This window comes from Homalodisca vitripennis, chromosome 1 (genome assembly GCF_021130785.1).
Source record: "Homalodisca vitripennis isolate AUS2020 chromosome 1, UT_GWSS_2.1, whole genome shotgun sequence".
NCBI lineage: Eukaryota > Metazoa > Arthropoda > Insecta > Hemiptera > Cicadellidae > Homalodisca > Homalodisca vitripennis.
The window spans coordinates 103,390,164-103,416,537 of record NC_060207.1 but is presented as its reverse complement, the minus strand read 5'-3'; the positions used below and the strand labels follow the sequence as shown (position 1 = coordinate 103,416,537).

The 26,374-nt window shown below is 34.4% G+C and overlaps 1 protein-coding gene across 2 annotated transcripts in view; it reads right to left on the bottom strand.

The window, feature by feature from the left end:
* Window positions 1-26,374, bottom strand: part of LOC124368259 (serine/threonine-protein phosphatase 6 regulatory subunit 3) — a 71,842-nt gene that overhangs the window by 7,600 nt on the left and 37,868 nt on the right. For both annotated transcript variants that reach the window (XM_046825538.1, XM_046825535.1), the window contains 7 exons: window positions 23,201-23,265; window positions 22,082-22,262; window positions 20,172-20,261; window positions 18,039-18,136; window positions 16,102-16,266; window positions 15,199-15,311; window positions 4,969-5,157 (listed from right to left, as the gene is read on the bottom strand). In XM_046825538.1, coding sequence (XP_046681494.1) covers window positions 4,969-5,157; window positions 15,199-15,311; window positions 16,102-16,266; window positions 18,039-18,136; window positions 20,172-20,261; window positions 22,082-22,262; window positions 23,201-23,265 — 901 coding nt within the window. The remainder of the gene's footprint in view (window positions 1-4,968; window positions 5,158-15,198; window positions 15,312-16,101; window positions 16,267-18,038; window positions 18,137-20,171; window positions 20,262-22,081; window positions 22,263-23,200; window positions 23,266-26,374) is intronic.

Below are 26,374 nucleotides of genomic sequence, written 5' to 3'. Positions count from 1 at the left end.
ATGCTGACAGAGCAATAGCTAAAAAACGAAATGAGGGAACTCTATCGAGAAATTCAAGGTGGACAAAATGGTCACCAGTCACAGTAGCTGAGATGAAAAAATTTATGGCATTGACCATAAATATGGGGATTGTTTTAAAAAAAAAATGTGAAGCACTACTGGGATGTTAGGACCTCTCAGGGCACACCATTTTTTTCCATGGTTATGAAATCAAGCAGATATTTTCTAATAAGTGGTTTTTTGCATCTGTCATCAGCAGTGAACATTGAGATCCTTCATCCAGTATCTTCCTAACAAAAAACATAAACAATATGGGATCAAAACATTTGAGGCTTGCGATAGCTCAACAAACTATGTATTGCGTGTTGAACTTTATAGTGGAACTGACTATCTAGCAGTTCAGCGCAATGATATAAATAAACCAGTCTTGTTCACCGAAAGAGTTGTGATGAATATTATGATGGATAAATGTGGACTCTTGGACAAGGGCTACCATTTGTTTACAGACCAGTTCTATACGAAAATTCCACTAGCAAATAGTCTGTTGTACATTTTGTCTATTTTTACCCAAAGCTGTCAAGAATGCAGACCTGGAGCCCAGAGAAACCATATATTTCAGGAAAGGAGATTTGCTGCTTGTCAAGTTCAAGCAGAGAGCTGGTAAAAAGCCTGTGTTTGCTCTGACAACTGCATGTCATGCAGAGGATCAGCTGATAAGAAGCAAAAAAGGTCTGGAAGGGATGAAACCTCTTCTCATTCATAAGTATAATCAGGATATGGGAGGTGTGGATGTAAGCGATAAGTGTATGTTTCACACTACTTGCAACCGCCAGACAACTAAGTACTGGAAGAAAATATTTTTCAATCTGTTTGATTTGACTCTTTTCAACGCTTATGTTCTATACTCCCTAAACACTGACAGCCCATGGACAGGAGAAATTTTATTGTAAGCATCGTGGACACTCTTGCTGCCTGGCGTGAAGAGCCTGTGGTTGTAGGACCTGCTGGTGACGCTGGACCTGATCCTCATCGACTGGAGCGTCTTCCTGGGGTCCAAATGAGGAAGTGTGTTGTTTGCAATAAAGGAAGATCCACCTTCTGGTGTCCAGGATGCAACTGTGGTGTGCATCCCAAGTGCTACCACTTACAAAAACACTTTTGGAGGCCCATGAGAGGTGGAAAAAAGAGAAGGCGACGGGAGAGCAGTAGCAGTTCCTCTGACTGAGCAATATCAGTCTTTTCCGAGATTGTACATAGTTTCGTTTTTTAGTTGTAATTATTCTAAAACTATATATAATGATCTAAGTGTTTATATTTTCTAACAGAAGACTCAATTGTGGAAAAAATTGCTATTTTGGATTTTTTAACATTTTAGTTTTGTGTTTTCTAGGGGGGGCGCAAAGTTAAAAAAAAAAAAACAAAATTTTTTTACATTTTCAAGGCAAAAAAAAGTTTATAAAATGCAAGGTAAGGACATTACATTTATTTTTTATGTAATCTATATTCATTTGTGAATAAAATGATATATAACAATGCATGGTTTTTGTTATTAAATATGACAGCTGTATATTTTTAAAAAAAAAACCCTTACAAATGGTAGAAAATGGCTGTGACACCAAGAGGTTTTAGAGTGGACGCTTGAAGGGTTAAAATTTGAATTTATACAAAATAGGTTTAAATTTTGAAAAATTTGGAATCTTAAATTGGGTAGATCTTACTTGAGTTCAAATCCAGTTTTTACTTTATATGTTCCATTGACACTTATTCATCTTCCAATCATTCCTTGTCGGTTTAGTGTAGATTTAATACTGGTAGTGTAGGATTACCCTTGCAGATCTGAGAGTTCTGGTTCCCATCCAATATTCAAGTGTTTCATCATGTAGTAAATGTCTTTTCTGGTTCTTTAATTCAAAAATCGAGATTTACCAATTTAATACAAATAATAAAAGTACGAGGGCTGTTTTTTTTTTCAAGTTCCGTTTGTTTCTCCAAATAACCAGCGTAGTGGCGGGAGGCGGGGCTGCGTGTTGTGCAATTGCGCCGCTCCCCCACTACAACCAACGCCGTTGCCGGCTCCAATCCAATCAGTCGTAGCCGAGCTACGGGCGAGTAAAGATGGCCGCTACGATCAATTCTCCCGCCAGTTGTGAGTTGCGAAGTGTGTGATTCGTTTCCTTCAAGCTGAAGGATGTAGTGCTGCTGAAATCCATCGCAGAATGAGTGTTGTGTATGGTGAACACTGTGATGAGTGATAGCGCGATAAGAAAATGGTGTAGGCTATTTGCTGAAGGTCGAACAGACGTCCATGACGAAGGCGGTCAAGGACGCAAGTCGGTCGCTACTGCAAGTTTGGTTGAACGAGTTGACCAAGCGATCCGGGAGAAACGGAGGTTTACAATTGATGAACTTTCTACCGAATTTCCAGCCATTTCAAGGTCTTCCTTGTACAAGATTGTGACCACCGAGCTAGGGTACCGAAAATTGTGTGCCCGTTGGGTACCCAAAATGTTGAGTGAGGATCACAAAACGAAGCGAATGGCGTCAGCCCTAACTTTTCTGACGCGATATGACAACGAGAAAGACAGTTTTTTAAAGTCTATTGTTACTGGGGATGAAACTTGGGTCCTGTATGAAAATCCAGAAACCAAGGAACAATCAAAGCAATGGATGCAACACTCACTCCCCTAGCAAGCCCAAAAAAATTCAAGCAGACTTTGACCAAAAGGAAAACAATGGCTACAGTGTTTTGGGACCAAAAAAGGTGTGCTTTCTGGTTGAGTTCATGCAACAGGGAACAACGATAACAAAGGAATCATACTGTGAGACTCTACATCGCCTCCGGAGAGAGCAATACAAAAACAAACGGAGAGGAATGCTGTCATCCGGCGTGGTCCTGATCCACGATAATGCATGCACGACCGCATAGTGCCCAATGTCACAAAAACAACTTCTGCAAAAGTTCAAATTGGGAAGTTTTTCGACCATCCGCAGTATAGTCCTGACTTGGCGCCCAGTGACTATCACCTCTTTCGAGAAATGAAGGCGTGGTTAGGTGGACGACGCTTCGCTGACAACGAAGAGCTTCAAGCAACTGTAAGGGTCTACCTGAGCTCACTGGCGGCAGACTTCTTCGAGGAGGGTATAGGAAAGCTTGGCTTGTCTCTCGCTACGACAAGTGCTCAACATTTTTGGTGACTACGTAGAAAAAATAAGTAAGAAATTACGAATCTTTTGGTAATAAAATCATCTTTTTATCTCAATGTGTGTTTATTATTTATGGCCTATCGGAACTTGAAAAAAAACAGCCCTCGTATTACTGTATTTAATAACTCAAATGTTTATTAACTTTGATGAGAAATGCTTCTTCTCAGTTTCCTATTAAGCCATCATTTCCTATGAATAAAAATTCCATTGTTGTAAAGTCACCAGCTGATCTAAATTCACTTTATAACTCCAGTGTGTTGTAAACTTACTTTGCATAACAATCTCCTTGATATTAAGATTTAATGTATTCTGTGGTAACATTGTATTTGGTGTAAAGAATTTTTTTTTTTTTATCTGATGATTCAATTTTAGAATAGTTTATGTATTTTCTATCTTATATGTATGATAATTTGTTTTATGCTAATTTTAACTCTAAAATAGGTTGCTAGTTTTTTCTCAATTTTAAAATCTATTGATTTATATATGTTTATTGTAAGTTATCAAAATTGCATGGGTGTAAGTTCTTCTTGTATGGATTTCCTGTGTGTGTGTGTGTGTGTGTGTGTGTACTTATGTGGTATAAACTCCTAAGTTATTTATTAATCTTTTGTGAACAAGCATAAAATAATATAAACTATTAACTTTTCAAAACAAAACTGTAACATTATCATTAACCATTTTTTGCTATTTATATTAACTTCGTTTTAATTGTAAAATATCTCAGATGAATGAATTCACATGTCTTTTGACTTATAAATCATTGCTGACATATCTGCAACTACTATTCTGATAATATGCAGACTCTGAAAGTGGTAAATGTATGTCTACCTAGTAACTGTGACATATCTATGTGTGAAATGGTTGGTTTAAATTGTTTCCAGCAAAAACATATATAATCTGAGAAAATATTGTCGTTTTGTATTTAACCCTTCAATACCCTCCTATTTCCATCTCCACCAAAACTGGTGACGCTAATGATCAATTTCTTTCTTAGGAAAAATTCCTCCAACGATTTCAAGAAAAAGCGTGTTGTGTGCTTATGCAATGGAAATTGGCTCTCGGCTCAGACAGAAGCTAATTAGCAGTACTTAAACACATGAACCATTATTGAATTCTTTTCTTCTTATTGACTCATCTGTAGCTGATAATAAAATCGTTACAAAAGACATACATGATATTTACCATCATATTAAACATGTGTAACAAAATAATTGAAACAAGTTAAATCTGTTCCCATCAGTTAACAGAAATCTAAAACAAGGTTAAACATGCAGAAGGATTGGGAAATAGAGAAACACTGCACTGAAACTGCCAAATCAAGCAACACGATAGAATAGTAAATGTCAGACTTGCCTCCAAGTAAAATAAACCCAAAAAATCTATTGTCACAACAGCACAATGTAAAAAAGCAATCTACACACACTGGCAACAGGGATGGATAAACTCTGATCAAGTAACAAGGCAACATTTACAAGGACTTACATTTTATCACAACACCTGTGGTCATGTTGGCGGTGTGTGTAGATGTGGCTGTTGGTGTTTTATGTTCTATTATACTTTCTGTTGTGTTGCATAACTTAGACATGATCAGCACCATTTTTCTTCATTCATTAACATTTCTGCATGTTAATTGTTCTACATGCAAACATCTTAGTGTTTGCTGCCTGAAGAAGAGAGCAGATACATTGTGTTACAGTTATTTTGTTACACGTAACAAAGTCAAATTGTCTAGTATCTAGAACAATTATGTCATCCTTTACTCACCGGGAACACTACACGTGTCAGTGGTGAGCTCTGTAGGTGGGACGGTCACATCCACATTGTTCTCTAACGGCAAACTGGCCGCACCAAAATTAGCCTCGAAGTCTGCCCAACCTTCGTTGACCACATTAGAACCTCCAGTCCCCCCACCCCAGGGATCAGCCGTTCCCTCCACTGGTCCACTGTTCCAGGCTGTCAACAACAAAATATACGAATTGTAATATTAATAATAATAATAAATAATAAATTCGTTTATTTGTCGTAAAACATGTTACATGCATTGACAAAGTCTAATTCAGCTACAGACTAAATAGCATTGTCTCTAAAAAATATTTAATAAGTATAATACATAAATATTATATATATAACAATATAAGACATTAATTGTCTAGTTGAAAATTATACTAGTTATATCACGAGTTTATCTTAAAACAATCATTAAAAGTCTATTTTGTTAATAGAAAAAAACTCATCAATATTATATAAAGGGTTTTTTAACAGCCATTCATAAAATTTATTTTTATAAATTTTAAGAGGGTATTTTTCTATCAAATGTTTCAATTTGTTATACACCTTCAAGCCAATTATAACATGACTATTCAAAGATTTGCTCAGTCGACAATATTCAATTAAAATGTTATTTTTGTTTCGTGTGTTATAATTATGTGTTTGTGTATGGTTTATTAAGTCCTTATTATTTAAAATATAAGCAGACAAGTCAAACAAATATAAATTAACTATTGTAAGTATTCCTTGGTTAATGAAAACAGGTTTACAATGATCAAGATATTCAGCTTTACCAACAATTCTAACAGACCAGTATTTCCTGAACTCTAGCACTATTTCCCCACAGTATTAATCCGTATCTCAAAATTGACTGAAAGTATCCAAAATATGCAGTCCGACCATAACTTTCACTTATGCAGCAAGATAGACGTCTCAATAAAAAAATCATTCTAGATAATTTAGTAGACAGAAAATCAATGTGAGGTCCCCATGAAAGATTATTATCAATATGAATTTCTAAAATTTTGATTACACTACTTGATTTAAAATTAAAACTATTTTCAGGAATTGATTTTAAAGTAAACAAAATGTTTTGAGTTTTAGTTTCATTCATTATAAAACCGTTTTCTTTAAACCATATTGATGCCTTGTTTATTGTGGTGTCGGTTAATTTCTTTAGTTCATTCAGGTTATTACTACTATTGAAAAAAGTTGTGTCATCAGCGTAGAAAAGCGTATTAGCATCAACAGCCAATGTTATGTCATTTATTTATTATATATAGGATAAAAAGTAAGGGTCCAAGTACAGATCCCTGAGGAACACCGTACTCTATTTTGACTTCCTGTGACCAATTTCCTTTGATATATACTTTTTGTATTCTATTGATGAGGTATGATTTTATAAAATCAAGGGTACTTCCATGAATTCCATAATGCTTTAATTTGGCTAAAAGAGTACTGTGTTCTACACAATCAAAGGCCTTACTCAGGTCACATAAAGTGGCCTGAGCAAAGGCCTTATTTTCAAAAGTTGACAGTATATTTCGTATTAGCTTGTCAATGGCATCAATAGTGGATTTACCTCTTCTGAAACCAAATTGTGATGGACTTAAAATTTTATTTTCTTCTAAATAGTCACTTATTTGGTCATAGACCAGTAGTTCTAGTAATTTAGACAAGACTGGGATGATCAAAATTGGGCGGTAGCTACTTGGATCATTATAGGGACCTTTTTTAAAGACTGGACAAATTCTGGACACCTTCAGTTGCTCCGGAAAAATACCCTGACTCATACACATATTGAAGCAAAGTGTTAGTGGCTCAACAAAAGTATAAATCAATCTCTTTAACAGATTATTAGATATATTATAGATGTCATTACTATCTGAATTGTTTAGTCTTTTAGCTGCAACTATACTTACAACTATTGAATACAACTATTCAACTATACTTACATGTCATTGGTAATAATTTTATTTACTGTGGATGAAGCAATTGTGGATCTCATGTGATATTAAAAAGAAAACTACTCAACTGGAAATGAAGAAGATTAATGGAATGGGGAGGTAGCTACTGCTTAACGTGGTGATAATCATCCCTTACCCAACAATCTACTAAAAACGTTTAATAAACCCGTATTATTGACTTCAAAAGTTAACTTTTTTCACGATAAATATAGTTCAATTCAAGCTCAGTCTCTCTCTCTCTCTCTCTCTCTATATATATATATATATATATATATATACACACACACACACACGAGGGCTGTTCGGAAAGTTGATTACGTTTTGCGCTGTGGCCGCCAGGGGCAGGACGTCCCACCACTCAGTGGTTATCCAGCCGTGTTAGCGGGCAGTTCGTATTGTAACGCGTCTAGTCACAGTGCCTGTTTGAAATGTCTGCCGCAATTGAAAATCCCGCCAACTGTGAGGTGCGCGCAGTAATTAGGTTTTTGACTGCCAAAAATTGTAAGCCTATAGAAATCTATCGGCAGTTGTGTGAAGTTTATGGGAACAACATTATCACTGAAGGTTGAGTGCGACAATGGGTCATTAAGTTTAAAAATGGCCGAACAAATGTTCATGACGAAGAGCGAAGTGGAAGACCCAGCATAGTGACTGACGAACTTGTTGAGAAAGTTGACGCAAAGGTCCGAGAAAACCGACGGTTAACCATAATGGAACTCTCGCTTAGTTTCCCTCAAATTTCACGAACTTGATTATACGAAATCGTCACTGATAAGCTTGGTTTCCACAAGTTTTGTGCAAGATGAGTACTGAAAATCCTGACCGACGTCCACAAAAACCAGCGCATGGCTGCAGCGTTAACAATTTTGGATGCTTACGACAAAGAGGGTGAATCACTACTCGATCGCATCGTAACTGGCGATGAAACATGGGTGAAACATGTTAACTGCGAGACCAAATTGCAGTCAATGGAGTGGGGACACACAAGTTCACCTCACAAACCAAGAAAATGTTTGCAAATGATGTCGGCGAGAAAGGTTATGGCGATGGTTTTTTGGGACAAGAAAGGTGTATTTCTTGTTGATTTCCTGGAACGAGGCACTACAATCAACTCAGAAAGGTATTGCCAAACGTTAAACAACCTCAGAAGAGCGATCCAAACCAAGCGTAGGCGAAAGTTGAGCTCGAAAATTTTGTTGATTCACGATAACGCTCGACCTCACACGGCAAATCGCACACGTGAAGTTCTCGAATCATTCCAGTGGGAGTTGTTTCCTCATTCACCATACAGCCCAAATCTTGCACCAAGTGACTACCACTTGTTCCCAACAATGAAGAAGTGGCTGGCAACGCAGCGCTTTGATGAAGACACAGAGCTGCAGCAAGAAGTGACAAACTGGTTGAAGACACAGGCGGCAGAATTTTATGAGGAATGCATTGTCAAGCTAATCCATCGATATGATAAGTGCCTAAATTTGAATGGCGACTATGTTGAAAAGTAGTATTTAAGTGTGGCTTTCATAAGTATATAATAAAAATTGTTTCCTGTACTTTGTTAATTTTTAATTCCAAAACGTAATCTACTTTCCGAATAGCCCTTGTATACATATGAATCGTGAACTAAAACCCTTTTTTTTAAACTATTTTATTTCAGACACGTGTTTCAATATAAACCATCATCAGTGTGAACATTAACTTCTAAATAAACAATAAACAAACACCGAAATATAAAAATGTGGACCATTTAAACAATGTTAAATTTATATGACACAGCTGTAATTTTGATTAGTATTCTGTCTTTAAAATTATTTCAAAGATAGGATTTGTCTTATTTTTTAGATTGCTATTTAATATGTTGTCTTATATATGATTTGATATATATATATATATATATATATATATATATATATATATATATACATATATATATATACATACACACATATATATATATATCTTTATATATATATATTTCTTGTGTTCATGTGTATGTGGCTGAACTCCTCCTAAACGACTGGACCGATTTTGATGAAATTTTGTGTATGTGCTGAAGGGGATTCGAGAATGGTTTAGATTCTCAATTTGGTCCAATTTAAATAGTTTATTTAATTATTTTTTTAATTATAAATTGTTGTTGAAGTTGAAGTGGTTTATATTGGATCCGACAGACTGCACTTTGACATGTAATACAAAGCAAACTGATACTTAACAGCTGTTAATACTTTCAGCTGAAGGTCATCAAAGAGGCAGAAACATTTGTTTACATTTAAAATTTAGAAAATTGTTATTGTAAAGTGCTTGATCAGTAGTGTAATGCAGGTTGCATAGAAGATGCCATTGCCTAATTTTAAATTTAGATTGCAAAAATGATCAATAAACTATCTAATGCAATGAAAATACTATTAAACGCTATTATGAAAACAACCTCATTGTACAAATTCGTGAATGTTTGCACATAAGGTAATCGAATTTGGTTAGATCGAAGGTAAATGAAAAGAGCTGAAAGAAGACGCTTTATGATCGAAGTTGGTTTTCATTGATATATTTTCTTGAAGGCACACTCCTCAATAATACTGGAAATATCTTAGATAGAAAATTAGTTTTAACAGACCGAATTTGATTCTTTATAACCTAATTAGTTTATTGAGATACATCCATATGAATGAATTGTTCTGAATAACTTATCAACACCTAGCAAAAACCACGAAAGATAAGAGGCAGGAAATATGGTACATACCTTCATAATGCGCCCAAGAGGCTCACGGAGGAACAACTATCAATTATCTCAGCAATGTTTAGAATGTGATAGAAAAAGAATACGTGAATATAGTGTACTGTTTTTCAATGGGAAATTGTGTGCGAAGCCGCGGGCAACTGTTAGTATATATATATATATATATATATATACACACACACACACACACATATATATATATATAGCTTTTATATACGAAAGTTGACTACTGGTCTAATTGGAATATCCGGTTTATAAGTTTTTGGTTGACCTTTTAGTCAACAAGAGATATCACAACCAAATTTGGTATATCATTACTGGTCGGATTTCACCTTTGGGGGACGGCCCGTCGGAGGTTATAAGAAAATCTTTAATGACAGCCGATGTTGAGTTATACATCATTCTAAATGTCTACTTGAACTGAAAACAATGCCGCAAACTGGACTTCAAAAGGTTGATCCAGTCGGAAGAAATCGCTGTTCAAAGTTTAAAAAATGTTTAATACCATTATTACATAAGAAATAACAAATACTGTAGCTGTTAGAAGTTAAGGGGAATACTTACTGAAAGTCTTTCAAAGTAGGTGTTCAAAATGTTCACCATCGGTCATCTGGCAATGTGCTAACTGGTTATAAAAGCCGGCTACTGCATTTTGTATGCTGAGTTCGATACACTTTGTCCTTCATGTAGCCCCATAGGAAGTAGTCAAGCAGATTTAGGTCAGGGCAACGAGCCGGCCACTCAATCGTACCACGTCTTCCAATCCACCAGTGTGGGAATACTGCATCTAAGTATTGCCTTACTTGAACACCATAGTGTGGCGGTGCTCCATCTTGTTGGAAAAAACATGTTTGGAAGTCAGCGCCCAGAGTAGCTTGTAAAGCAGGAACAATCTCATTTTGGAGCGTATCATGATACTTGTTGGCATTTAAATTTCTATCGATGAAAAATGGTCCTATAATTGAATTACATACGATACCAGCCCATACGTTTAATTTTTGGGCATGTTGTGTGTGACACTCACTCATCCAGTGTGGGTTAACATTATCGCAATACCGGCAGTTATGCCTGTTAACATGGTCAATCAACATAAAAGTTGACTCATCTGAGAATACAATACCGTCTAAAAGTATTTGGTTTTGGTCAATTTTATTCATCATAATTTCACTGAATTCCATCCGGTGATCAAAATCATCTTCGCTTAGTTCCTGCAACAGGGTAACACGGTATGCTTTGAAACCAGACTTCTTTAATAATTTGCTAACTGATTCACGACCTATTCCATGAGACTGTGCTCCTGATCAAACTGACTCGTTTTGATTTTCAATGAAAGACTGAAGAATGTCTAATGAGCTGTCTTCGTCTGTCACAGTACTTGGTCGTCCAGATCTGGCTCGATCCTTAACACTACCAGTGTCTACAAAGCGAGCAACTGTGTACTGTGCTGTGGATTTAGAAATAGGAGCTCTATCAGGAAAAGTAGCATTGAATAAATGCGTTACTTCTGCAAATGGTCTTACATTATCACCCCAGCCGCGCATCATTAAGAGTGTAATTCTTTCACGCTCACTAAGCGACATATCTTAAAACTTATAACTTACAGTAACAGGATATGGCTGCAAAAAGTACTGTAGCTTGAGTGGAACTGATAAGTGAACTGATAGACAGATAAAAGCCATTATGGGGAAGTCCAGTGGATGGGAAACCCTGACCTAGAGGCACTGCTTTCACTTTTCATTGTACTTCTTAATGCAGCAGGTTTTTCTGATTACACGTAGCACATTGTCAAACGGCCGAAAGGAAACATTTTGAACATCTACTTTTAAATGAGTTCACTAAGTATTCCCCTAAACTTCTAACAGCTACAGTATTAGTTATTCTTATGTAATAATGGTATTAAACATTTTTTAAACTTTGAACAGCGATTTCTTCCGACTAGATCAACCTTTTGAAGTCCGGTTTGCGGCATTGTTTTCAGTTCAAGTAGACATTTAAAATGATGTACAACTCAACATAGGCTGTCATTAAAGATTTTCTTATAACCCCCGATGGGCCGTCCCCCAAAGGTGAAATCCGACCACTATGAACACAGAAAAGTAGCTTACAATTTCCAGTAACAGTATACTAAATTTGGTTATGATATCTCTTGTCGTTTAAAAGTTATAAAGTCATCCTAAGACTTAATGGTCACTCTGTATATATATATATACAGGGTGAATATAAAGTCAGGACCCCCCCCCCTCTATTTTCTTCTATAGGTAATATAAGGAGATATCCTTTGGGTAGTGGTGCAATGTGGAAAGGAAGTTTCATTTTATGACATTGAAAATGTTTTTTGTCCCCCAAAAATGCGAAATTTTGGGGGCAACCCAAAAATTTCAAATGTAAACCCCTATCAAGTGACCCCTCATTTTAACCCTTTTAACCCCAGCCATTTTTCCATGGACTTGCCAGAAAGCCCATGGCCATAAGGGACCGTAGTGCAGAATTGAGGGAAAATTCATCTAGTTTTCTTATTTTTGAAGATAATTTTTAGGTTTTTGTTTTAAATTGTTCACAAATAAGTGTACTCTTAGATGTAATAGTTAAAAAGTACTTTTACAGAATGATTTGTTTTTTTTTAGCGTATTTATACATAAAATTTTTTTAATTTTTTTTTATTTTTTATAGTTTGGACATACATAAACGGTAGAAAAAAAAATTGTAGCCCCTGAAAAATGAAGCAATTTTGTTGTACACATATTTCTTACTACACACACAAAATTTTAAGAACTTTCCTTGATAAATGCAGGAGATATATCCAATTAATTGTATTGCTGCATAAGCACTTCTTCATATATTTCCACATACCCGTCAGTAGAAGTATACAGATATGTTTACTTGTTTTTGCACTTTTGAAATAATAACAATTGTAAAATAACACAAACTGATTGTAATGGTTTGTAAGACTAAAACTTGTTTAATTTTTCAAAAAAGTAAAAGAAATAATATTTACAATATATACATTTTATGGTACTTTGGGAATGGGGTCAGATTCCGTTATATGCCCCCAACGCTTAAACCTTTTTCAATGAACTTAGAACGTTATAAAACGATGTAGTTGAGTAACAGAACTAACATTCCATTAATCAACAAGCATTTCCAGGTATTGTGATCGGTATTTTTGTCGCTGTTATCTTATCTTTCTCGAGAATCCCGATTACGGCAGGCCGCGCGGCGGGACTCTGCAATCACTTATCTACTAGACCGCTCGACTTTGACCTCTGTCTGAGGATGGGGAGGGGTTTGCGATAAGACAATTCCTGTTTTATATTGACGAAATATTGTTCTACGCTAATCTAGTAATCAGTAAAAGCAAAATGTCAAATAACGATTCATGTATGGGTGTGGTCGGTATAATCCCAAAGTACCAGTGTTTATCAAAGTGTTTTCACTCACTGGTAACTTTTCTCTACGACGTTTACTCATGTTTTTATACTAATAATACAATAAATCACACGAAAAACAACCGCTTTCAATCACGCAAACTAATTGAGGTTATAAGTCAGCATACAACAACAATGCAACTGAAGTCGTCTGACAACTGACATCGACAAATAAACTACGCTTAATGAGGACGAAATACGATGCCAATTGGAAGGTTTATTGTTTTTGCATGTAGCCCGTTTCTTCACCGACTACTATACCGAAACTGATGGCATTTGGACATATTATTAGCCAGCTACATTAAATTCTCGAGACGTCCGGTATATCGGACGTTGGGCATTTTAGCTAGACCACCTCTGTCCGATATATCGGACGCCGGGGCTAAAAGGGTTAAAGAGCATGAAAAAACTTAAATAGTAGTGAAAACCAGAGATTGCTATCTCTTTCCTAATCCGAAATAATAGCCAGTATTACCAAAACAATTTTACACCACGTCACGAAGATACGAAAGATACGAAAGTGACAATGTTCCAGCTGCATGATCAGCTGTTGGTGTCAGCTCTACTGTCTATTATAAATAATAATGCATCAGCTGACTCATACTGCTTATTGTGTTCTGACGATTTATTTACATTGAGGTTATGTATACTGATGATAGTCCAGTTGATTTTGATGTGAATATTTCTTAATTTTTGAAATCAATTCTCAAAAAAAAAGAGAAAAAAAAAAAAAATTCTCCAAATAAATCACTGGATGAATAACTTTTCTAAATCACTCTGTGCCATTTTTTAATTTCAAAAATTAAGAAATATTCACATCAAAATCAACTGGACTATCATCAGTATACATAACCTCAATGTAAATAAATCGTCAGAACACAATAAGCAGTATGAGTCAGCTGATGCATTATTATTTATAATAGACAGTAGAGCTGACACCAACAGCTGATCATGCAGCTGGAACATTGTCACTTTCGTATCTTTCGTATCTTCGTGACGTGGTGAGTTATTAAAATTGTTTTGGTAATACTGGCTATTATTTCGGATTAGGAAAGAGATAGCAATCTCTGGTTTTCACTACTATTTAAGTTTTTTCATGCTCTTTAAAATGAGGGGTCACTTGATAGGGGTTTACATTTGAAATTTTTGGGTTGCCCCCAAAATTTCGCATTTTTGGGGGACAAAAAACATTTTCAATGTCATAAAATGAAACTTCCTTTCCACATTGCACCACTACCCAAAGGATATCTCCTTATATTACCTATAGAAGAAAATAGAGGGGGGGGGTCCTGACTTTATATTCACCCTGTACACATATATATATATATATATATATATATATATATATATATATATATATATATATATAAGCTTTGTGCAAAATTTCAAGCCTATTTTCTATTGTATGTATGATTGTTCCTTTTTAGCTTTATTCTTCCCGTTGTTATGGGTCACTGATTGTGCAAAGATCTTATCAAACAGAACAAGAGAGAAAGTTGATACAGTCCACAGAACTGATAAAAAGTGCCAGCCACAGCAAGAATTTTAACCTTCACTATATCTAACTCACATTCTAAATTACACTATCTTATGTTCCTGCCACTTTGCAGCATTCATATTGTTTTTTCGTGTTGTGAGGGCTACCAATGGCTTACATGATGCAAGGCAGTTATTCTAACCTTGGGTATTCTGCCAGTATGTGTTTTAATAAACTCATTTTCATTACTGTTTTTTATGTATAGTTAATGTTCCCTAATACACTAAACCTTATCAACATTAAATTGTTTTTATTTCCCCAATTCAGATATTTAATAATAAATTAACATACAATATTCACTGAAATTGGTCAATCAATTATATTGATAGGAAACTACTCTAACAGAAAATTTTTGATTAAGTGTAACATAGTGTAAATTTTCAAATACCGAACTGATAAATCCCCAAATAATCATGTAATTTGTATAAGCATTAATTTTCATGAATTCATCTACTCAAAAGCATTTTTGTTGCTTCAATTCAGTTAATTCAATGGCTGTACCAACAAATATATACTATTGGTAACAAAACTATTCAATAAGTAGATTCAGCAATAGTAACTTACGGTCAGCCTGGTCAATCTCCATGTGTGCCTCTTCTCTGCCCTCAGGACCTGGTCTCTCTTCATCATCTGAACTGTTGTAATTAGCAATCTCCTCACCACCGTTCCACACCCTACTGCATAAAAATCACATACTTTCACTTGTGAGCACCATTAAATATTTACAGTTTATGTGGTTAAGAAAACTTAAAAAATGAATCCTTTTCATTAAATCCTAAAATTAATTTTAATTCTAAAGTTTTGCCTCAAAGTTGTGTTTACCAGAAGTAAATCTTAGAGGATGATTATGATTAATAGGATTAATGATCACTACACTCCATCTTAACATTTATCAATCAATACTCAGCCCTTTAGTTTTATATAAACCAATATTTACTGTACATGCAACATTTCCCTGTACCAACACTCGTTAACAAGATTTTTGTCCTCATTAATTATTTTTTCAACAATCTTGATGATGCATTCTATTTTTGTAATTCAAAGTGGTCTGGTGAGAGAATTGTATATTTCTGTAAATATTTGTTGAGTTGAATTCAGAAGAATAGTGGATTTTATGTACTGCTATGCCCTTAAAAGATCGGATTGAAGATACATTTGTTAGTCATACAATAGTTGTAATGCTAATACAAATCATAGTAGTTTCAAAAGACTTAAAACAATGCATAAAATAAAGGGCCGCTTTTAAAATTAAAGTGGTTGGTTTAAAAATGAATTCAAACACGTATTTTGTGGGTATACCAAGTTAGGTTGAAATCAGAAAAAATGTATAGTAGTTAACATGTCCACTAAAACCCATTATTACCAAATCTCCAGATACCAACTTTTGTTAATTTAATTAATTCTGAATAATTTAATTAATTTACAAAAAACTAATTAACTTGTAGAATATCTAGACTTCATACTAACCTTGATGCCACATTATGGTCAGACCATATCTCGTCGTCATCATCCTCACCATCCAAGCTCTGCACCTTCTGTGCGCAGACCTGTTTAAACATCTCAGCCTGTCGCTCCAGCTCTTCATCATCAGTAACGCTGAACGAAAGGTGAGCCAGGCGGTCCACTGATGGGCTACAACAAAGTTACATTGCAAGAAATAGCCTGAAAAATAGTAAAACAAATTCTGATAGAAACCAAAGCTTAGTTGAATCATTTACATAACAAACTTATGAAATGCTTATTGCCTTGTTCATAACAGTTCAGATTGTTTTTTCTACATATGTTTCCAAATAAAATTGGGTTTTAATAATTAATCATTAAAATTAAAACTTTAATCATTTTTATTTATTTACTTAAACTTTGTGTTCAGTGGAAAAAATTGTTTTCAAAGTTCACAATTGAATACTCTCAATGGCTTGACTAATTCCAAAAAATAAAATTATATTCGTATTTGAAAGCTTAATTGGTCAGCGTTTGGTTCTTTTTGTTTGGTTGTTGTTCAATGTTACTAACTCCAATTATAACACTTCAGCGTCTTCAGCTAATAATGGCCTTAGTTTTAGGCACATTTAAATCATTTTAAAGCCTAGTTTATAACAATACAATGTTAAAATTGTAATTAATTAAATACTTTTTAAATTGGTGAATAAGTAAATAAAATATATGCTTAGTAAGAGTTAGTTAGCATGTATTTAGTTACTAAGGTTACTAATACTAACTATATGTTTAGTTAGCATATATTTTTTAATTAATTCAGATCCAAAAAACGTTCGACTATCCAGTTTTAAAACTTAACATCAGATGGGAATCTGCGTTTATTTTTTTATCCGCCATCCTTATTAATTTTTAAAACACAAATGTAAAGCAACAATAAACAATATTACTGCTCTATATAATATATTATGCTTGGCCAACCATATTAATAAATAAACTGATGTACCATGTTAACCCTGGAACTGGCAAACGCCCGATATCGGGTGTTTTAGTCGCATCCTACATGGCAGCGCCCGATATCGGGCGTTTTAATATGTCTTTTATTTCTCAATATTACGTACTTAAAACATGATCAAAGAGTATCGGTATTGATACCAATCGAAAGAGGAAGGTTCAATTTATGTAAATAATACACTAATAAATAATTTTATTGTTTCCTTACATGTCCATACGTTTTATAACCTCTGAACTGTTTGTTTACATTCTCCCACGTACCGCGCTAGTTGCGCGCACAGCGATGAGTTAACTGGTTCGTTCGGCTATTGTTATTTCGTCAGCTGTATGGTGTTCTGTCTGGTTTATTGTTTGTTTTGAGTTTGTTGTATATAGATGTGTATATGACACAATAATAGTAAGTTTTTTGTGCGTGTTTACGTAATGGGTGGATCGTAATTTCCACGATCGTTCAAGTGACATTCGAGAACTAGTTGTACATGAAATAAGCAATGATGAGGATTCCGATTTAGACATTCAATCAGAACATAATTAAAAAAATATATAATAAAAAATTAAAAAATAGAAAATTAATATGAACTAATAGTTACAAGATTGTACAAATCCAAGTGAGCTTTGAAGTTCTTATTTTTGTTGGTAAGTAGCACTTTAGAATGTCAGTGTATGATTTTTGTATTGTTTACCACATGTAAAATTAAATACCTTATAAACTTTGTGTTGTTTTATTTTTACTCAGAATTAAATGCTCTTTCTTTTTTATATTTTGGATTTTGTATATCACTAACAACAACAATTTTACAAATCAAAAACTTGTAAATAATAAAACATGTAATAATAAAATAAATATAAGGCAACGTATGAAGTACTAAAAACACTCCGCCACTGAGAGAAATATGACCGCCAGTTCCAGGGTTAAAATTAAAGTAATTGATGGACACAATTTTAAATTTACTTACTTTAAATTATCCTCTGGATCATTAAATTCAGACTCATGATAGCCAAAATGTTCAATAAATTGCGAAGCCATTTGCTGAGTTTGGTATTCCGTGTATATCTAAAACAAAACAGAAATAAATGTATATATATATATTTTATCTTTTAACTTATCTATTAATGTTTTGTATGTTCCTCCCCAGCATGGTAAAGCGTATTGCAGTCTTGAGTTGATGAGGGCAAAATATAGTGATCTCAAGAGTGTCAAGTTACAAAAATTTCTCAAAAAATAAAATTTTCTAATCTGTGATCTTACGAGGGTCTTCCAGAAAGTAAAGAACGATTGCGCATCACGGGCGGCGCAGTTCCCCCACCACCGCGGTAGATAGCTTGTTCGTTAGCCACACCTTCTGCCTCAGTGTGAGCTGAGTAGCGGTACCGTGAGGTCACGTTTGCGTCTCCTGTGAAAGTTTAAAATGGCGGCGTTAATTGAAAATCCCGCCAAGTGTGAACTGCGTAGTGTGATACGGTTTCTGAATGCACAGAATGTTCGACCTATTGAAATTTATAGGCAAATTAAGGCAGTTTACGGTGACAATGCGATGAACGAGTCATCAGTGAGAAAATGGTGCATTCAATTTAAGGAAGGTCGAACTAATGTGCACGACGAGGAACGAAGTGGAAGGCCGTCACTCGTTACTGACGAGTTGGCAGCGAAAGTTGATGGAAAAATTCAACAAAACCGTCTTTTCACTTTGAGTGGTCTAGTGGAATTTTTTCCACAAATTTCAAGGTTGCTTTTGCACGAAATAGTGACTGAGCGTCTTGGTTATCAGAAAATGTGTGCTCGTTGGGTGCCTAAGATTCTTACTGATGTCCACAAGACTAAACGGATGGGAGCAGCTCTTGAGTTTTTGACTCAGTATGACGAAGGTGATGCGTTTCTTGACCGCATCGTAACGGGTGACGAAACTTGGGTTTCCTATCGAACCCCGGAAACAAAGCTCCAGTCAATGGAATGGCATCACTCGAATTCACCAACAAAAAACAGAAAAGAAAAACCAAATTTGAACACCAGGAAATTGATGGCAACAGTTTTTTGGGACCGAAAAGGCCTAATCCATGTGGAGTTCATGCCGAGAGGCGAAACAATCAACTCAGAGGCCTACATCGAGACCTTGCATCGGCTTCGCCGCGCTATTCAGAACAAACGACGCGGAATGCTGTCGTCGAAAGTGGTGCTGATCCACGACAATGCTCGGCCTCATTGCAGTGCACGAACCAAAGCAGAACTCAATTCTTTCAAATGGCAAATCTTCGGACACCCTCCGTATAGTCCAGATCTGGCTCCGAGTGACTATCACTTGTTTCCAAAATTGAAAGTGTTTTTAGGCGGAAAAAACTTTTTGGGTGACGAAGACCTCAAAGAAGGAGTAAAAACGTGGCTTCATTCCTTGGCGGCAGAACAGTATAACGTTGGTATAGAAAAACTGGTGCCACGCTACAAGTGCCTTGACAGTTCCGGCGATTTTGTAGAAAAATAGAGTAAGTTTATAAGTATTTATAAATAAATTTTCATGCTCTTATCTTTTGTTTTTATTGACTTATAACAAAACGTTCTTTACTTTCTGGAAGACCCTCGTAGTTTTGCGTGTAAATCTAATATATGAGGTTCAAAAGTCAATTTTTCATCGAGCAAAATTCCCAAATATTTCATAGTTTTTACTTTTTCTAAGGGCTGGCAGGTACATAATTGGAAATTACAGGATGTGGAGTGAAATATCAAGGGGGAGGGTAGATCAAAACCAAAAAAATCAAAAGTTATAAACTTGGTCTTATTTACATTAACCTGCATGAAGCCATGAAGTTAATAATGTAAGTATTTATAACATGACTAATACTTATGATGGGTACAGATTTGACTGAAAAAGAAATAAAGTAGGTAAAACAACTAACAAAAATGTATTTTTACTTTATTTTTAAAATAAAAATTTTATTTTGCATTACTTAACCTTTTATTACAATTTATTGGTTTATAGTGACATGTACATAAGAAATATTGAAATATAAGCATAATCACTTGAAATTTATTGGACCTGATGAGTCAATCAAGTAGAAAACCAAATGGTTTAAAACCAATAACATTATATACAAACCTGTTGGAACTGAGTATCTTGTTGGAAGGGAATGTTTCGGAAATTTCTCTCATCGTCATCTGATGTTGACTGGGCTGGATGTTTACCTCCCTTGAACAAAAGCATAATAATTAGAACCAACAAACCATTATACACCTACAAACATTCAGGGACAAATTGACAAATATTTAATGTCTGAAAACTGTGAAACTATGTAAAAACATCACTTTTCCACCAAGTTCATTATATTCATCTCAGCTCTACAAGACATTAGGTTTATTGTTTTTATTACTGAACACTGCACTGAACAGTACAAAGCATCGCTTTTGACAATCAAAATTATAAATGTTCTCTTGAGATTTCTCATTTTCATAGTTTATTCAATAAACTAAAAGGCAAAAGACTAAAATAATATTTACTAAACTAATGTTATATTGGCACAGATAAAAATTAACAATTTGCTGCTCAACAGCCCATCAATATCTGTAAAACAGGACAACAGTAATAATTTGTAGACAGTTAAAGTAAAATAGAGAACCTATGAAAATAGAGAAAAATAAATACAATGAAGATAGCTGGTATAAAAAAGAGAAACAAAATGTCTCAAAACAATCAGCCTATAATGTTCAATGTGTTTTTATCGAATATTATTGACAATGGAACTATGCAAAAGCCAATAAAAATGTAACTGCAGATAAATCAGACGTTGGGCAGTCAGCTAATGGGTATCTATCTGACATATTCAACATTGGGTCTAAAAGAGTTATGTTCAGCAGCAGAAACCCAGATATTCAGGTACTGAAGGCACATTCATTGGCTGCACTGGCATCAGAGGGTCACCTGGTAAATTATATTTCTCAAGAAGTAATCATAAAGGTAACTCACAATTAATTTCATTTACACATACAATACTGTAGGCAAGTCACGAGACGACCCCTGGTCTCTTTGCATACCGCCAAATTCAAGATGCTAATCACCTCTCTTGAGGCTCTACCTAAAATCATGCACAATAATACTGCAGACCTAATTATTGGTTTAAGTGCCTGCAAAATAAGGTGATACCACTACAATACACAGCTGCACCGTGTACTGGGCCAGGGGTCTTCTCGTGACTCACCTACAGTAGTACCCCTACTACCCAACTAATGAACCAAACAAAACTTCAATAAGTATAAATAAAAAAACAATGGCATGAATTAACTGCCTTGAACTGGCAGAGATGTAACCTATACAATTCATCAAATGTAATCTATAATTTACGTAATAATTCCATTAATCCTTGCTTGAAATGGATTACAAAGTATATTATTTGAATTGATAAATTCCACATTTTCTACTGATTTATTTATTTTAGTTTTTTTATTGATACTAAATTATGTAAAAGATAAAAATAATTGTAAACAGATCCTGAAAATTTCAAGTAATTCGTAAAAAACATGGCCAACTTATAATAAATAGATAAATAGTTATCATGGACACTCAAACTACTGCAATGTTTTTAGACCCATTATCATATAAAAACGTAAAAAATAACACAAATCCCATTACACTATAAGATATCTTGTGCAGCATAAAATTACAGAAGGGGGAAGATGAATTAAGGAAAATTACTTGCAACAGTGAAACTAGTAAAATCACCTCTTTACATTACATATGATCACTGGTTATAACAAAAATATGTATTAAATTGCTATAGTACTGCAGAGTTATTGCTAAAGTTTTTAAAATCATTTTAGTATATATTTTTAAAATTGTGTATAACAAACTCCACAGATAATCCACAAAGCAGATAAACCTTTTATGGACAATTTAGATATGTTCAAATCTAATTTTCATACTCATTGTGATAGTAGTTTTTATGAAAGACATAACACAATAAAGACTGGAAGTCTCTAAGATTTAGAGATGAATTCAGGTATTCTAAAGCTTACCAGACAAGTCTCTAGCTGAGCCTTTACTCTGGCCAGAGGACCCGAGGTGAACTCCTGCCAAGCCGTCAGCTGATCTTCGGGCACTTGTGCCTTGACGATCTTTTCCATATGGGAATTGATGGTAATTGACAACCGTGTCAAATGTCCCATGTAACCTTTCCTGAAGCCTCCTTTTTTAGATCTGTTAAAAACACAAACTATTTGAAGAGATAAAGTTTTAAGGCTACTAACCTAGGTATACACTTATTAAACCATTATTATAATCAGAAAGAAAAGAACGTAATACAGTAGTTTTATTTATTAAACCTATGCACATAAATATAGGTTTAGCCAAGATTTTATCAGAAACCTTTTTGTAGGATTTGTTTCAGAATTCTATGAAATTTATTCTGATATCTGACACAAACATTCTGTGCAATAACTTCCCCTTGTAATATATGAGATCTTAACTACAGTGAAATAACTGTTCTTAACACAACAAAACACAGCATCTCTTCGGAGGAGATAAATATCTCATGAAAAGATATTTACACACCTTCACACCTGCCCATAAACTTGACATATTGAATATAGGTAAATGTGATCAACATTGCCAGAAACCTCATAACAAAGCACTTCATAACACAACCCTGACGCTTCCACTACAACAGCCTGCCCCAAAATATTACGATGGTGGCTGATGTTGCAACTAAATTTCCCCTCTACACCCCACGCCCACATATCTCATAATAAACAAACATCATCAGTTGTTACCATAACAACTATAGGTACGTTTGGTTTCGTTCATCTGACAACATGTAAATCAAACAAAAATCATTTTAGTAACACACTTATCATTTTATGTGGAGAGTTTCTTTCCAAACAGAATAGTTCCAAAACACAAACAATATTGCATACAAGTCAAAATATGATTTCTTCCCCATAATAATTAAAAAAATCAAATCCCTCATTGAGTTCGGTTTTGGTACAAGGTGCTTAAAAATTTTGTGATCTTGAGAATTAAAAACTCTGTTCTTATAATTTAACATGGCTATTTAACTCCTGTATTAACACAATTTTTGAGTTAATTATTGAAAATTAATACTATGGTAAATAATTAGCTCTCAGAGGGAGACTTACTGTTCTTCTTCATTTTCTTTCCAGGCTTCTAATATCTTGTTCAGTAACTGGCACTTGACGAAAATCTGAAAATTTAGAAGAGTTATGAGTAAACAGTATTCATACTCACACAAAAGCATTGCAGAAAAAGACTACAAGATGGTATCACTGTTGGCACTGGTTCAAACTGCAAACAGATGCATGATTTACACAAATAACTCAAATAGTAGAGCAATTTAGTTAATAGTCAAAGTTAATAATAGCATCAAGATAATGTGCTCTGCACTTCTCTTCAATCTTTTCCCTTCCATACTAACATATTTGGGATCATATTATAATAAACATGTTTACTTTCCAATATAATCCATTTGTATGTTTTCATATACATTTTTATTACAACATTTTTACTAACTTTTACAACAAGAACCATATTTATAATAAATGGTGTTGTTATGGGAACCGAGGCTATGGGAACACCTGGTGATTTTTTAGCACAAAACACGTATGTAACCAAAGGGTCCTAGGTGCAGATATGAGTAGGCCATCAAAGCTATAGACTTTGGACTATAAATCTAAGGACAGTGTAAATATTGTACATTGGAATGTGCAGGGGTTTTTTCTTGGAAAGAGAGATGAAGCTAATTTGTTGGCAATGAAATTTAATACAGACATGTTGTGTGTTTGTGAACATTGGTTGAGCAGCGATGAACTGATGGAGTGAGTCTACCAGATTTTAAATTGATCAGCGCATTTTGTAGATCTTCGGGCCAAAAGAGGGGGCACTGCAATATTTTTAAGATCCAGATGGCTGGGCGAGGAGGTGACTTTTTTAACAGAACTGTCCTAGTCAATATATCTGTGAAGTAGCTGCTGTATTTATAAAGGAGATTAACCTAGTTTGTATCGAAATATATAGAGTACCTGACGGTCAGAACTTTGACAATTTTATTGAGCACATGTATGAATTGTTGAGTAATTTTATGAATAGTAATAAGAATAAGGCATCAATTATGGCTGTGTGGCGATTTTAATATTGATATTTTAGTCAATGACTCTAGGAAAGCTAAGTTTTTAGATTTACTTTTAGGTTTTAAAAAACCTTTGGACAACCATTTCTGATGTAACTAGGCCTAGTACGAATTTTGTGGATGGCGGATCATGTATTGACAAACATTGCCACCACTGTACATTTTGACAGAATTGAGAATGCTGCAGTGGAGCCTATGGTTATGTCAGACCATCATGCGATTGTTCTAAAATGCAAATTGTTACCAAGGAAAGATAACGTTACCAGTCATGTAAATAGTAGGCTAACCAATGTAAATAGTTCTAAGCAAAAAGATTTTAAAATTGTCAGAACAATTGATTATATCAATTCATTGTATTTTGTCACTCTAATTAGTAAAATTAACTGGTTGCTTCTGTATAGAGTTAAATAGCATAGATGATAAATTTGACTATTTTTTAAATAAATTTATGAACATTGTGAATATTGCTTTTCCTATTAAGTATGTACCAGCTGTTAGGGATTATTGTAAACTTCCTCTTGGTATAATACAGACCTCAAAGACTTAAGGAAAGTTGTTTATATATGTATGCTCAGTATAAGTCTACAGGCATAACCTACTTTAAAGAATGTTTATATGAAATTAAAGAAGAAATATAAAAGCGATGTTAGAAGTTGTAAGCTACGTTTTAATTGTGAGAGGGTGTCATCTGCTAAAAATAAACCTAAATTATGTGGTCTATTATTAATGAAAATATAAGTAATAGTGATAGGTCTAAAAGTACAGAAGTTGGAAGTAGTCTAACAGCTTGTGATTTCAATAACTTTTTTGTGAATAGTGTAAATGATCTCATTGCTAATGTGCCTTTTTCTAGTCAGTCTATGTCATACTATTTAAGTAAGTTAAGTTGTAATGTGTCTAACTGTGAATTTAGTATTACTGAAGTAAAGGTTGAACAGATGTATGATGCTATTAATTTGTTAAGTAATAGTTCATGTCTGGATGTGTATGGTTTTAATTCTGAGCTGTTGAAACTTGCTGCAGCAACCTTTTATTGCCGAAGCTCTAGCCTATCTCTTGAATCTTTGTATTAAAAATGGTACATTTCCAAGGTGCCTTAAGCTGGCAAAGGTTATACCACTGTATAAAAAAGGTTCACGGAAAGAACATAGAGTTTTAGACCTGTCTCTCGATAATTCCAATTGTTTCAAAAGTGTTTGAGGTAATAATAAATAGGCAAGTAATTCAGTATTTTGAAAGTAACCTATTGTTATCAGATAGTCAGTTTGGTTTTAGGCCTAAGAGAGGAACACTAAATGCTATTGTAAAATTTATGAAGAACTGTATTTATGGTGTAGATGATAAAAAAGTGGTCATAGGCAAGTTCTTCGACATGTCTAAAGCCTTCGACACGGTAAATCATGAAATTTTGTTAGATAAACTTAAGTATTATGGTTTTGATGATCTGTCTTTAACAATTTTTTAAATCATATCTCAAAGAGAGATATCAAATGGTTGCTTTTAATGGAAGCTCTTCTCAATACAATGCAGTTACAGCAGGGGTTCCACAAGGATCCATTTTGGGACCTGTATTATTTATAATTTATGTAAATGACCTGCCAGCCTCCATAAATAACAATGTGACAAGATCATACATGTTTGCAGACGACCTAGCAATCTTACTGAATGGTAAAAATCTTAATGTAGTAAATGATTCTCTATTAGTCGCTAACTCAATTGTGAATGATTGGTGTGCGGCGAACGTCCTCTGTGTAAACCATGAGAAAACTCAGGAGATTAATTTTTAGTTTGCAACATAAACCTAACCATGATAATGTAAAGTTTCTAGGTGTTCACCTCCAAGAGAATCTGAAATGGAACAGACATATAGAAGTTTTATGTAAAAAAATTAGCAAAAGGCATTTTTATGTTGTTAAGATTGAGATTAATTGTAAATATTGAAACATTAACTGCAGTATACTAATGCACACATCCAGAGTCATTTGTCCTATGGAGTTATTGTATGGGGCAATGATCCTAACACCAAAAAGACTTTTGATATTGCAGAAGAGAGCTATTAGGATAATGTGTAATGTAAAACAATAGAACCCATTGCAAACCTTTGTTTAGACAATTAGAGGTGTTGACTGTGCCTTCTATATTTGTTCTGGATGTATTACTGTATGTT